The sequence below is a fragment of the Drosophila obscura genome, unplaced genomic scaffold, assembly GCF_018151105.1.
Source record: "Drosophila obscura isolate BZ-5 IFL unplaced genomic scaffold, ASM1815110v1 contig_1, whole genome shotgun sequence".
In the NCBI taxonomy this organism is placed as follows: domain Eukaryota; kingdom Metazoa; phylum Arthropoda; class Insecta; order Diptera; family Drosophilidae; genus Drosophila; species Drosophila obscura.
Genome location: NW_024542679.1, coordinates 6,293,307 through 6,305,838, shown reverse-complemented (window position 1 = coordinate 6,305,838; position 12,532 = coordinate 6,293,307). Strand labels below are relative to the sequence as shown.

The window sequence follows — 12,532 nt, the reverse complement described above, 5'->3', positions numbered from 1 at the left end:
AGCACTCGGATTTGGTTTCCCATGCCAGCCCCAGCCAGCCATCAAAATCCATCGAATATTCGCCGTCGTCGCGCTTTGTTTTCCCTGTTCATTAGCAACTTGGTTTCTGCCTGCTTTTACCCATATTTCGTGTATGTGTTTTATCAATTTATATTGGGTGATTCACGATTGATTCATGGTGGTGTTTGGGGCTAAGAGAGAGAGAGAGAGAGAGGGAGATTGATGGCATGACACACGCTGAAATTCAAGAGAATTCCACTGAAGAGGGCGCACAAAGCTGTCTCTTTGGCAATGAGATGTGCAACAGATAATTATCAATAAAAGTAGTGCACAATTATTTGATAATAGAATTGCATCAAGGGGCTGGAAGGGCCTAGCCAGGGTCGTAGCTGATACTGAAATGGGGTTGAAGTGGGATAAGCATAAACATTCCTAAATATTGCATAATTCAAGATAAAACTTATGCTATTTATTGTACTACCTTTGAGCACGATAAGAAGTGGGTGAACTTCACCCAAAGACACAGATACAGATGCATGAACTTCAGATAAGATACGGGGAATATTTCGGGGGCTTCCATATCATATAACTTATGCTCAAACACGATGCGATGCGATGTGTAAACACATCCATTTACGAGTTGGTTCTCTTCCGTATTGACAGCTTGTGAATTTATTTGCTTTGAACGAATGCAAAAGCAAACCCAGCCAAACCAAAGCAAGTGCTGGGAGGGGTCGGTACATAGCTCCAAAAGCCCCCTTATCTAATCGTACGCTCTCTCACTTGTGACTCGCTCTCTCTCTCCCCGCGCTTCGGGTGTGCGCTCCAGCCAGGTGCGCAATTAGCCAAGCGCCAAGCGCGTTAACCAGTCGCCAAATTGGCATTGTGTTGGGTGCAAGCCCCCCAGATACATTTGCGCATCCATTCTGTGGATCTGTGAGCTGTGTGCGTCGTAGTCAGTTTGATTTGTCATCACGGGCTCTGGTCTCTAATGGAGCGTACTTAACGTTAAAGCGTTTGAGGCTTGAGGTTTGAGGTGTGTCCCGCCCATCCAGCAGCTGTATTGAATAGTAAAAGTTGAATAAACAAACAAATAAACAATTAGGTATAGTGGTGGAATAGGCTGCAAATGGAAAAAGTTAAACTGGTAAGAGCTTTTCCCTAAATGTCTCTCTCTCTCTCTTTCTCTCGAAAACAGTAAACGGAAAACAGAAGCCAGAAGCAAGTGATGATTGTGTGTGAGTCACCGCAAAGTGTGGGGTAACCCGGTTATACCGATAAGGCCACCTCGAACGCGACTGTTGGCCATATTTATGGGCCCATTATACATATTTTTATTTGGCTAATTTCTTTATAAATGCGCCAATGCGCAATTCAAATTCGAAATTCAAAAATTTGGGGCTTAGAGCGTGGGCTAACGTTTTGAAAGTGAATGTAATCACGAATGAATCGAATACTCTACTCTGTATTGCAGGAGTCGCTCTCTCTGGCCCACTCGCTGTCGGACAAGCCGCTGCCACCCTCGCCACTGATACCCAACAGCCTCGAGGGCGGCAAGGTCTCCGATCGCTTGGGCAAACTCAAATCCAACTCGGAGAACTGGAAGCAGCGCATAGGTAAGCCGGAATTAATATGAATCTCTGTGAGGGTTCTCCACTCTCACACTCTGTTTTCTTTTGGCAGAACAAACCGATGCCAAGAAGTTCACAGTCGCTGGACGACTGCAGAAGAAGGCCCAGTCCCCCGTGGAGCTGCAGTTCGAGCGCTCTACCAACGATGCGGCCAAAAAGTGCCCCATGCTGGAGGTGCGCAGTGCCAATCAGCCGCAACTGGGCCTGGCCAAGAGCCCCTCCATGATGGTGACCAGCAGCAGCGCTAACCCCAAGACTACGCTGCGCAGCCTCAGCGTCAATCCCGAGGAGGAGATCTCCACCTTGAGCCGCTCGAACAGCAGCAGCTCCGACTCGGATGGGGAGCGCAGCTCGCCGCAGAATGCCAAGCAGAACAAGGAGCTGGCCAACAACAAGAGTGCGGCGGCGCCCACAAATGTGGGCGCGAGGATACAGGTGCCCCGGCTGGACGACAAGGAGACCTTCGAGAACTTCTTTGCCACGCAGCCCACAGCCACAGCCTCACAGCAGCAGGAGAGCGCACAGGTGGAGATCAGTGCCTTCGATGACATAAAGCCGACAGAGCGGTAAGTTCCTTAGAAGAACAGTCTCCCATGCCATTCAGAATCTAAACTGCGATTTCCCCTTTCTTTAGTTTGGTGAGCAAACGGCATGTGCAGGGACCCAAGGGCCGTCGTGCTGCCCGCAATCCCCTCAAGAGCCTGGCGGCACGCAGCGACATCACATCGGAGTACACGGAACTGCGCACAGGAGTGGCCGAGCGGGAGATGCGGCGTCTCAAGCTGGAGTCATGTAAGTGCCAGTCACACGCTAATCAATTCCCTGCTAATCCTCTTCCCCGCTCCGTTTTCGACAGTTGGACAGCATGGAAATGGAAATCTGGCTGCCGAAGCCATTGCCGGACTGGCCTCCATAGAGGACTTCAAGGCGGTGGCCTTGCGGTCATCCTCGCTGCCACTGCAGCAGATGTGGCTGCCCCACAAGCCGGTGATGCTGCTGCACGTTAAGGGGCGCACCCATGTCCAGACCCGTCTGGTGGCGCCCATCCACACGTCGCTGAATCGCGGCGACTGCTTCATTCTAGTCTCGGGCTCCCAGCTCTATCGCTATGTGGGCTCCTTTGCGAACGTCATTGAGATCTCGCGCAGCAAGAAGATCTGCGCCGCCATCGTGGAGAACAAGGATCTGGGCTGCACGGCCAGCCAGGAGGTGATCCTCTCGGATGGCAAGTTCGTGAACGAGCGCCAGTGGCGCCAGTTCTGGAAGCTGCTCGGCAAGCCAGAGGAGGAGCCGTACGAGATTCCCGAATGCGGCCATGCGGACGAGGACGATGTGTTCGAGAGCAGTCTGATCGAGACAAACAAGATCTACGAGTTCCAGGACGACGCCCTCATCCCCCTGGACAAGTACTGGGGCTGCATCCCCAAGGTGGACATGCTGGACACCCGCAAGGTGCTCGTCTTTGACTTTGGCAGCGAGCTGTACGTGTGGAATGGCAAGAACGCCTCGTCGGATGCTAAGAGGGCAGCCATGCGACTGGCCCAGGAGCACTTTGTGGCCAAGGACTCGGCCGACTATGCCCAGTGCTACCTGAATCCCCTCAACTACGTCGCCATTGTGGGTCGCCGGGAGAGCACCACGTACGCCAAGCGATGCGCCGAACGGCCGGACTGGTGCGTGCTCGGCAAGATTACGCAGAACATGGAGACGGCGCTGTTCAAGGAGAAGTTCAGCGACTGGCCGGAGCTGGAGCGGGAGGATCTGGAGAAGGACTACCTGGCGAACGGCGTCCATGTGGTGCGCGCCCTCAATGGCGCGGCCCTGCACAAGGGTGAGCCCTACCAGGAGCCCAATCTGGTGCTGGAGCAGTCGAACCTCGGACGCGGCAACTTCTACTACGACAACGACACGATGCGGCACTTCGATGTCATCACCAAGTCCACCGACAAGTGGCAGATACACGAGTTCAACTTCGATGCGGCCAATGCGCGCGAGGATTACGGCCACTTCTACTCCGCCGAGAGCTACATTGTGCGCTGGATCTACCAGATATCGGTGACCGTGCGAGAGCTGAGCGGAAAGGTGTCCAACCGGAGCACCGTCGGTCGCGATCGTTGCGTCTACTTCACGTGGCAGGGACAGGACTCGAGTGCCAATGAGAAGGGTGCCGCCGCTCTCTTGACTGTGGAACTGGACAAGGAGAAGGGCTCCCAGCTGCTGGTGGCCCAGGGAGACGAGGGCACGGCCTTCGTGCGTCTGTTCCGCCAGCTGTGGCAGCACCGCGGACGCAAGGAGCAGTGCCTGGAGAAGCGCAACCAGTGGCGACTCTACCAGCTGCAGGGCAATGTACCCGAGGAGACGCTGCTGAAGGAAGTGGCCTGCCAGTCGCAACAGCTGCGATCCCGCAGCTCCATGCTCATGATCCACGGCAGCCAGGGTCTCGTAATCGTCTGGCATGGCGCGAAGAGCGCCCCACACTCGCGGAGTGTGGCCCTGGAGGCTGCCCAGGAGGTAGTCAAGCAACTGCCCAAGGATCTCTTCAGTTGTGAGAGTGCGGCCACGGCCATCCTCACCGAGGTAGCGGAGGGAGCCGAGAGCGAGGACTGCAAGAAGGCCTTGGGATTGGGAGAGCAGCGCGCGGACTATGGCAGCCTGCTGGAGGCCACCAAATCCTACGACTACCAGCTGAGGATCTTCAACTTCTCCAGCACCCAGGGAGTGTTCAAGGCCTTGGAGCTGAGCGATCCTCTGCGGTGCCAGGATATGCACAGTCCGTACCCGTTTAGCCAGGCCCAACTCTACAACGCCCGACAGCCGACCATCTTCCTGCTGGATGATGGCGACGAGCTGTGGCTCTGGATGGGATGGTGGCCCCTTGAGGATGTGAAGAGTAAGTTCTCCATCGTTCTTGTAGTCTGGGCAATGCATTAATTGGGCATTTTGTTTGCAGTTAATACGGATGAGAGAAGCAGCCCCACCAATGACAATCGGGCTGGTGTTAATCGCTGGATCTCAGAGAGACGCGCTGCCCTCGAGACGGCCGTCGACTATTGGCGTGCCAAGCACGGCGAGAACGTGAAGGAAGCCTTCCATGGCGTCAAAGGTCAGGTGGTCTGGGCCGGCCTAGAGCCGTTGGCATTCAGGGCCCTCTTTCCGGAATGGAATGAGCGTGCCGATGTCAGGGAAATCAACGTAGAGGTGAGTCGGCTGAAGCGAAACCTCCGATGGCAATTGTTAACTCATATTTGTGATTCCCTAGGATGGCCGTTCGGATGATATCGTCGAAATCAGCACAATGCTGGCACAAATGACACAGACAGAGTATCCGTTGGAGGTGCTCAAGGGGCGACCACTGCCCGAGGGCGTGGAGCCGACGCGACTGGAGGTCTACTTGAATGCCGAGGACTTCCAGGTGGCCCTCGGCTGTAGCCGGGCGGAGTTCGAGCAGCTGCCCATCTGGAAGCAGACCAAGCTGAAGAAGGAGCGGGGCCTGTTCTAGGAGAGAGGCACAATGCAACCATATAGACTTGAACACAATCACAAACCACAAACACACACACACACACACACACTTTTCTAAGCACACTTTTTGTATGCGGCGATGCTTTTGCAACGGGCACAGACATAGCTTACTATATACCATAGTATATATACATATATCTATACAAGTATCATATACACACGTGCGCATATCCCTCTATGTACTCTCTATTTTACACACACCACATACGATACATACATATACATATATTCGATATATAAACTTTTATATGTATGTACATATATATAGGCAAGCAGGCGACACTGCACGACTATTATGCAAGTGCACGATGCCAGGCAATAAATAACTTCAAATCGCTTCATTCGACAACCAACTCAACTCAACGCATCTGTTCAGAGTCCATCGATTTTACCTGTACATAATATTAAGTTGATTTGTTTTAAAATTATTTTATTTTACTGTATTATTATTATTTGAACGATTTAACGAAATTGCATTTGTTCAATCTCCGCAAACACACACCAAAAAGAAAAAAAGCAACGAGCTCTCGTTATTTCATTGTTTAAATTTCGAAATCATTTTAGTGCTAGCTTTATTCTCCTAATTTAATATCTATGGCCTATGTATTTGTGTTTTTATTATGTTAAAAACGATTACGTACATTTAATTATTATTTTTTTATTAAATAACACTTAAATATTTTAATTTCCTGCATTGTTTGATTGATTTATTTTGCTTGGGCACAAGAAGCGACTATATCGTTGATCCTTGAAAAGGACGCTATCAAGGATGGAAATCGAATACACAAACAGCGAAAAATTTTAATATTTTTGACTGGGGAAAATATCCTTCATCCTTGATAAGGACTTTACGAAAGCAGGCACAATGTTCCGATGACAGCCAGCCATCACACGCCGAGAAATCTGAATATAGATGACTGGGGAAAATATCCTTGATCCTTGATAAGGACTCCATCGGGGATGTTGGCATGGCGAATAGCAGAGAAAATTTAATATTTGGATCCTTGATATCCTTCGTCCTTGGCAAGGACTCCATAAAATCAAGGATGTTCTCCCGATTGCGAGAAGGTGCGGCACGCCCAGATCGGATGAGGAATATCGGAGCTTTGGCGACTAAAAGGCAATATCCTTAATGTCCTTCATACGGTCGGGGACATCCTGCCGATCACAAAAAGGTATAGCACGGCCAGATCGGAAGAGAAATGGCTAAGAAAGTAGGTATGAAAGTAGGTATAAGTAGGTATGAAAATATCCTTGATCCTTGATAGGGCCCATAACATCAAGGACATTGCTCCGATCAGAGGAAGCCGTCGCACGTTCCGATCGGCCCACAAGGAGTGAAGATAACAACAAAACAAAACACGCGGCCTTGTTGTTGTCGATTGTTGTACAACAAAAATAAAGTTGTTGTACAACAAAAATAAAATTGTTGTACAACAAAAACAAAGTTGTTGTACAACAAAAATAAAATTGTTGTACAACAAAAACAAAGTTGTTGTACAACAAAAATAAAATTGTTGTACAACATAAGTTGTTTTTGTAATTGTTGTACAACAACCACCCTCAAGTTTTTACGACCAGCCTGAAAGTATTCTATACATTTTTACCAAAAAACCAACCCCAAAAGTATGCCGTGGTTTTTAAACGCCATCTTGTGATGGGGAAAAATCTCCCTTTAAAGAAAATGACAAACCAGGATAGAGTTTGTTTTAGATCTATGTATTCATTTATAATTTAGCTTAAACTATTTTCTATGCTTATACTGTACATTTTGGGACAATCCGTGAAATGTCTGCGTCTTAAATGCAAGTTGTAGTGAATTAACTATTGTTAAATTTAAATTCCAACGCAATCCCCTCGTTCGATGCCTAAGACTGTCCGTGGATATCGCGGACCAGTCGAGCGACGAGCTCACAGCACGCCTTTTGCCTGTTCTTGGCGACGGACATGACCTCTTCGTGGGTAGCCTCCTCGTCCTTCTTGTCACTGTACTCGGTGGAGCACTTGTTGGTGATCAGGCTGAAGGCGAACACCTTCATGTCGCAGTGACGGGCTGTGATGACCTCGTGCACCGTCGACATGCCCACAGCGTCGACGCCCATCATGCGGAGCGCCTTCAGCTCGGCAATGGTCTCGTAGGTGGGTCCGCCCAGGCAGGAGTACACGCCCACATGCATGTTCGACTCGATTCCCATGGACTTGCCGATCTCGATGGCCTTGTTGATCAGGTCCTTGTTGTACGAATTGACCAGGGCTGGGAAGCGTGGCCCGAAGCGAGGATCGTTGGGTCCCTGCAGCGGCGAGTTGCCGGCAAAGCCCAGCATGTTGACGTGGTCGTGCATCAGCATGATGTCGCCCACCGCGTACTTGGGATTGATGCCACCAGCCGCATTCGTGGCGAACAGATACTCCACTCCGCACAGCTTCATCACGCGCACCGGCATGGAGCACTTGGCCAGGGGATAGCCCTCGTAGAAGTGGAATCGTCCCTGCATGGCCATCACGATGGCGCCCTCCAGAGTGCCGACGACCAGTTTGCCGGCATGACCCTCCACCGTCGACACCGGGAAGTTGGGGATCTTCTCGTACTCAAAGATCTTGGCATCCTGAATGATGTCGGCCAGCGAGCCGAGTCCCGAGCCACAAATGATGCCGATCTTGGGTCGCATGCCAGCGCCCTTCACAATGAAGTCGGCGATTTCCTGGATAACCTCATATGGATACCTGCCAAGAGTCGGATGTGTGGATTAGTTAATGTCTAGTGAACGGAGTTAGAATCACAATTAAGAGGTTAAAGTGGAGAGTGGACAGAAATGAATGAGTACATGGTAGACAGAGAGAGAGAGGCAAGGCAGCTCATCTGCTCGCCTCGACAATAGAAAATGGACTGGGGAAAGATAGAAGTATGTATCTTCTTCTCTCTCCCAGAGTACAGATGAATCGAATTATTATCGGAACAGATATTAATTATGCGAAACATTGACATTCAATCAGTTTGATGATGCGAGAACACAACAAAGACTCGAAATGTGGAACCGGAGACGGCACAATGAATACTTTAGGTAGAGAATTTGGACTACAAACGTGTCTTCGTTGAGCACCCGCAATGCCCTCAGCTCTTCGGGCGTAAGGGAGCATTGGATTTTTCCATTATTGCTGCAATTTTGAAGAAGAGAACGATGAATTTGCATTGTTTTGTTAAGATGCCAAAAGTTTAATAATACTTATACATTATGAAGTATGAAGCTGAAAACGAATGTCCACAAATTGGTAAGATAAGAATGAAACCTCCGCTACCCCCCCAGGTGAAGCTTATCAATATTCCTGCAGGTGTTTTTCCTGAGCAATTATAAGATTGTGACGAATATTTATCTTAATTGCCGAGAATTTGTAGATTAATTATCGGGTGAGCTGGCGCTGGTACCCACAATTATTTTTGATTGCTGCGTTCATTAACTGGGTTTTCTCGAGGTTAAGCGCGTCCGAACTTGAGCTAAATATGTGTGATGATGGTGGGATTCCGGTAAAGATGTTCCTGCCGAAACTGAACCCTTAACCCCCCACGTGCTGTCATCTCCCCTCGTTTCATCATACATCACTTGTTTTCCCCACTGATAAGCCGCAGATGATGATGCCATTATCAATATTTAACAAATTTAAGTGCGTCATTAAAATGACAAAAACAGGCAACGCAACGCAACGCACGGCACCGCACCGCACGGAACAGAAGTTTGCATAAATTGAACACTAATTAAACGTTCGGTATAATACGAATATAATCCAGATATTCGTTAATAAAATTGATTTTATGGAAATTTGACCAGAACACGCGACTTGCGGATAGTTTGGAAAACTTTTCGCCGCTTCATCCATATTCAGCGGTCGAGTGTTTCGAAACAAGTTTCAAAATTAATCAATAAACATGTTCGGGGGCCTGGAGGTGAAAGTCCCCCTCATAATCGAACAATTTGCCAATTGCAGGTATCTGTTGCCTTGGAACTACCAAAGATTATGGCCAGACGCGGGCCTATGTCAAGTTCAGGGAACACGCCCGCTTTTGGCAGCCAATCAGCGAGAGCCGTTTCAATTGTTAACTGGGCCAGCAAACAGCTTGCATAAGCAGTCGGCAAGCGCTATCGTTTATCTGTAAGTGGCACTTGTCGTGTTGTTGGAAAGGGGAATAGGAATGGTCTGGCCTGGCCTGGACAGCCAGCCCATCGATAGACAAGACCACACCGTTTTGGTCGGCGGTGTTGTCGCCGGTGCCCTAATCATATGCAGATTGAAGATGTTTCGAATGAGGTTTTAATTACTTGCTCCCCAACCAGCAAGTCACGCTGATAAGCCCGCACCAGGGACCCGGCTACTGGCATACTGGAATGTCTTAATTTATAATCAAAAACAAAAAAACCAAAAAAAAAAAACCAAAAACCAGCGCGATCTGGCCTGAGCTAATTTCTTGATATCAGCGGCAAGATCAAGGACAGTGCCATCCCATATCGCAGCATTTGCATGTGATTTGCTAAACTTAAACTAAACTTTCGACGCTATGAAGATCGGACTTACAGCTGGCTCTCCGGCGTGGGTACAACGCTAATTATTTTTTTGGGCAACAGTGCATCGGTCTTATCACCGGCCTTCCCCTTTGGATTCGAACAGCAATCGTTGGAGCACATTTTAGGAGTGAAATTAACCGAAATGTAATTTTGTTTCTGGACTACAACTGAATGTGTTAAGTGTATGCCAAGGCCCACTAGACTGTGTCGGGGGAAAGGTCCTTTTGCGACCCAAGATTGGTTTTGGGGGGCGTGCAGATTTGTAGCTAACTTACAGCAGACTCTGCGGCGTGGGTATCACCTTCTCGGTATCGCTGAGGCCCTTGGTCTTCTTATCCGTGCACGTATTGCCACCTTTTTGGGAGCCACCCGGTCCCCCGCAACAGTCGCGCGAACACATTCTGCTTGTTGGTACTTGTGCTACAGCAAATGCCAGAAGAGTGGAGCCCAGCGAATTTTGGGGAGAATTGTTTCGAATTTTGTGAGATATTCCAGGCCGAAACGTGTGCTTGAGGCAACTAATATTTAGGAACAACGGAAACATAAAACCAGGCGAAACGAATAGCATGGCCTACTCTCGCAAACAGGGGCTAACTGCAAACCCAAGGGAATATCGATTCGGCCCATGAAAGCGGGTCACAGACAGGGTCAAAGCACAGGGAAGGTGGACACCTGCAAAGTTGGTTTCAAACCTCAAAAGAAGGAGCACGTTACAGAAGAAGAAGGACTTGTGTGGCAAGCAAGTGGTCTGGTCTGTGTGGTGGCACCAGAGCGTATTAAGCGCTCGCTACGCAATGTGCCGACAATTATTGGAACTTTCAATTATAGTTGATTGAACTTAACGAGTTGGTGGCGTGAGTGATGGCTCACGAACCATCTTTCGCTCCTCTGGACTCCAGAGGAATGCCGTCTGCGAGCACTTACGTTTGGTTCTCCTGCGCCAAGTCGTCGGCCGGCCTGTCGCTGGTGCCGTTGCCGTTGCCATTGCTGTGTCCGTTCCTATGATTGCCATTGCTGGTGGCCACATCGCCTTTGGAATTGTAGCCCGTCATTGTGTGTGGATGTGAAGGCTCTTGTGTCTGTGCTGCAATTATATAAGTCTGCCTGTCCGCCTGTTGACCTTCTGTCCGCTCTGCTGCTTGCTGCTGCTCCGGTTGCTGTTGCTTCTACTGGTTATGTAAATATTTCGCGTTGCAAATTAATTTCAAATCGGACTGCGCGGGTTTCTTATGATTTTTGATTTGCTCTCGAAAATAACAAATTCCAAACTAATTTAAAAATCAGGAACTGGAATCTCTTTTGTACTCTCGTTACGATCCACAGAGCTGAGTATTTAATGGGTTTTTTTTTTGCGCGGCCCGAATCGGCTATCTCTATTATCGGCTAGTGTTGACTGCTCGAGCGATGTTACTTGAATGAACGGTTCAACCGCCTGGAAGTTTGTCTTATAAACGAACCGAACCAAACCGAACCGAAGCGAAGCGAGTGAGTGGTGTCGCTGCTGTCAACGTCTCTGCCTGCACATCCTCTATAGGAAAGAATCTGTTGGGATCGCTTGAGCTGCTGCTGCTGCTGCGCTGTCGCTGTTGCTGCTTGATTGTTCAGCATTCAATTTATATATACGAGTATGTAGGTACTATTATATTGTATTGCCGGAATTGTGGCTTTGCTTTTGCTTTTGACTACATCAATTGAATTGAGCGAATTTAAATATTTCATCAAAATACATACGTCAGGCATACGAAGCCAAGAAGGAATAACACTTTTAGTGTTTATTGTTTGATTAGGTGTTTGTTTACTGATGTGTTCGGTTCCGCAACAGCCACACACACACATGCACACAGGAACGATAAGAATATGAGCTGTTCTGTTTGCTATGGACTCATCGATATCGCCGTGGGTTTGTGCAATCAATGGTAAAGTCATTTATGACTTAATCGGCAGTGAATGCATTTCTCCACGACCAAGAAAGAGGGAATGCACACCATTAAGTGAGACCTGAAACTGAAAGAAAGTTATATTAATCATTGCAACTTAAATCAAATCCAACAGAAATCTTTTGTCCACTCAAACGCAAAGCCAAGCCCCAATTCACTTGGAACTTTTGATCTTCAAACATAATAATCATCAGAAAGTAATGAGGCTATTTTTAAACATAATATTCGAAACATGCCACTGGCCGAGAGCTATGTATACATTTTTATTTGCCTGCTTAACCTTTCGCAATGCTTATCATTTAGTCAGGCGGAAAGTTTTCCTTGATCGTCAGTTTCTAGGGCTGCCCGCCAGACAACCCCAGACATGCTGTAATACAGAATGCATGTTTAATCACCCAGCAACAGCAGGCAACCCTATCATCAGCACAGATAAGAAATCAATTACAGGAAACTACAGCCCTCGAGGCACCTCACCAGTGACTGTTGCCAATGGTTGGTTCTTTTTCCTACACGAATGTTGCCAAAACCCATTCGATTTCTCCTTCCCATTAATAGTTTCTTCCAGCATCAGTGATAAGAAAGACGCACAATTGTCTTATCGCTTCGTGGGGGGTACGCGTGTTGTTGTGATCTGAGCCACAGTGCCAGTGACCCCAGGCATTGCCTTACACCGACACCGACAGCGACAGCGACAGCTCTTAATTCAGTAAACAACTTTATGGGTTTTACGAGTGTAGAAATCGCGCGCGGAATGCAATCATTATCAGATTGATAATGCAAAATAACGCTCGTATTTTGACTGGACAGGCCGACCAGCAGACGTTTACATAAGCCCCTGACTAGCCTAACGTCTCGAATGGGTCTCAGCAAACTCACTCTCTATCTT

General features: G+C 48.5%; 2 protein-coding genes across 9 annotated transcripts in view; one reads left to right on the top strand and one right to left on the bottom strand.

The window, feature by feature from the left end:
- LOC111067494 (supervillin-like) overlaps nt 1-5,825 on the top strand; it is a 58,906-nt gene extending 53,081 nt beyond the window's left edge. For 4 of the 5 annotated variants that reach the window (XM_041594071.1, XM_041594072.1, XM_041594074.1 and 1 more), the window contains 6 exons: nt 1,475-1,616; nt 1,684-2,197; nt 2,266-2,423; nt 2,488-4,521; nt 4,582-4,829; nt 4,891-5,825. In XM_041594071.1, the coding sequence (XP_041450005.1) occupies nt 1,475-1,616; nt 1,684-2,197; nt 2,266-2,423; nt 2,488-4,521; nt 4,582-4,829; nt 4,891-5,130 (3,336 nt within the window). In that variant the 3' untranslated portion in view covers nt 5,131-5,825. Of the gene's footprint in view, nt 1-897; nt 1,148-1,474; nt 1,617-1,683; nt 2,198-2,265; nt 2,424-2,487; nt 4,522-4,581; nt 4,830-4,890 lie in introns of those variants that run through there. The other variant, XM_022356585.2, reaches the window with a different exon arrangement.
- A 1,031-nt stretch (nt 5,826-6,856) lies between these two features.
- On the bottom strand, nt 6,857-11,131 carry LOC111067507 (purine nucleoside phosphorylase). 4 transcript variants are annotated; one of them, XM_022356601.2, is made up of 3 exons: nt 10,634-11,130; nt 8,238-8,309; nt 6,857-7,877 (listed from the first exon to the last, which is right to left on the bottom strand). In XM_022356601.2, exons 1-3 carry the CDS (start codon nt 10,759-10,761, stop codon nt 7,022-7,024), a joined length of 1,056 nt encoding a protein of 351 aa, XP_022212293.1. In that variant the 5' UTR covers nt 10,762-11,130; the 3' UTR covers nt 6,857-7,021. The 4 variants fall into 4 exon arrangements, with proteins under 4 accessions (XP_022212293.1, XP_022212295.1, XP_022212294.1 ...); XM_022356603.2 differs by lacking the exon at nt 10,634-11,130 and adding an exon at nt 9,985-10,249; XM_022356602.2 differs by lacking the exon at nt 8,238-8,309 and having other exon boundaries at nt 10,634-11,131.
- Between the last annotated feature and the right edge of the window lie 1,401 nt (nt 11,132-12,532).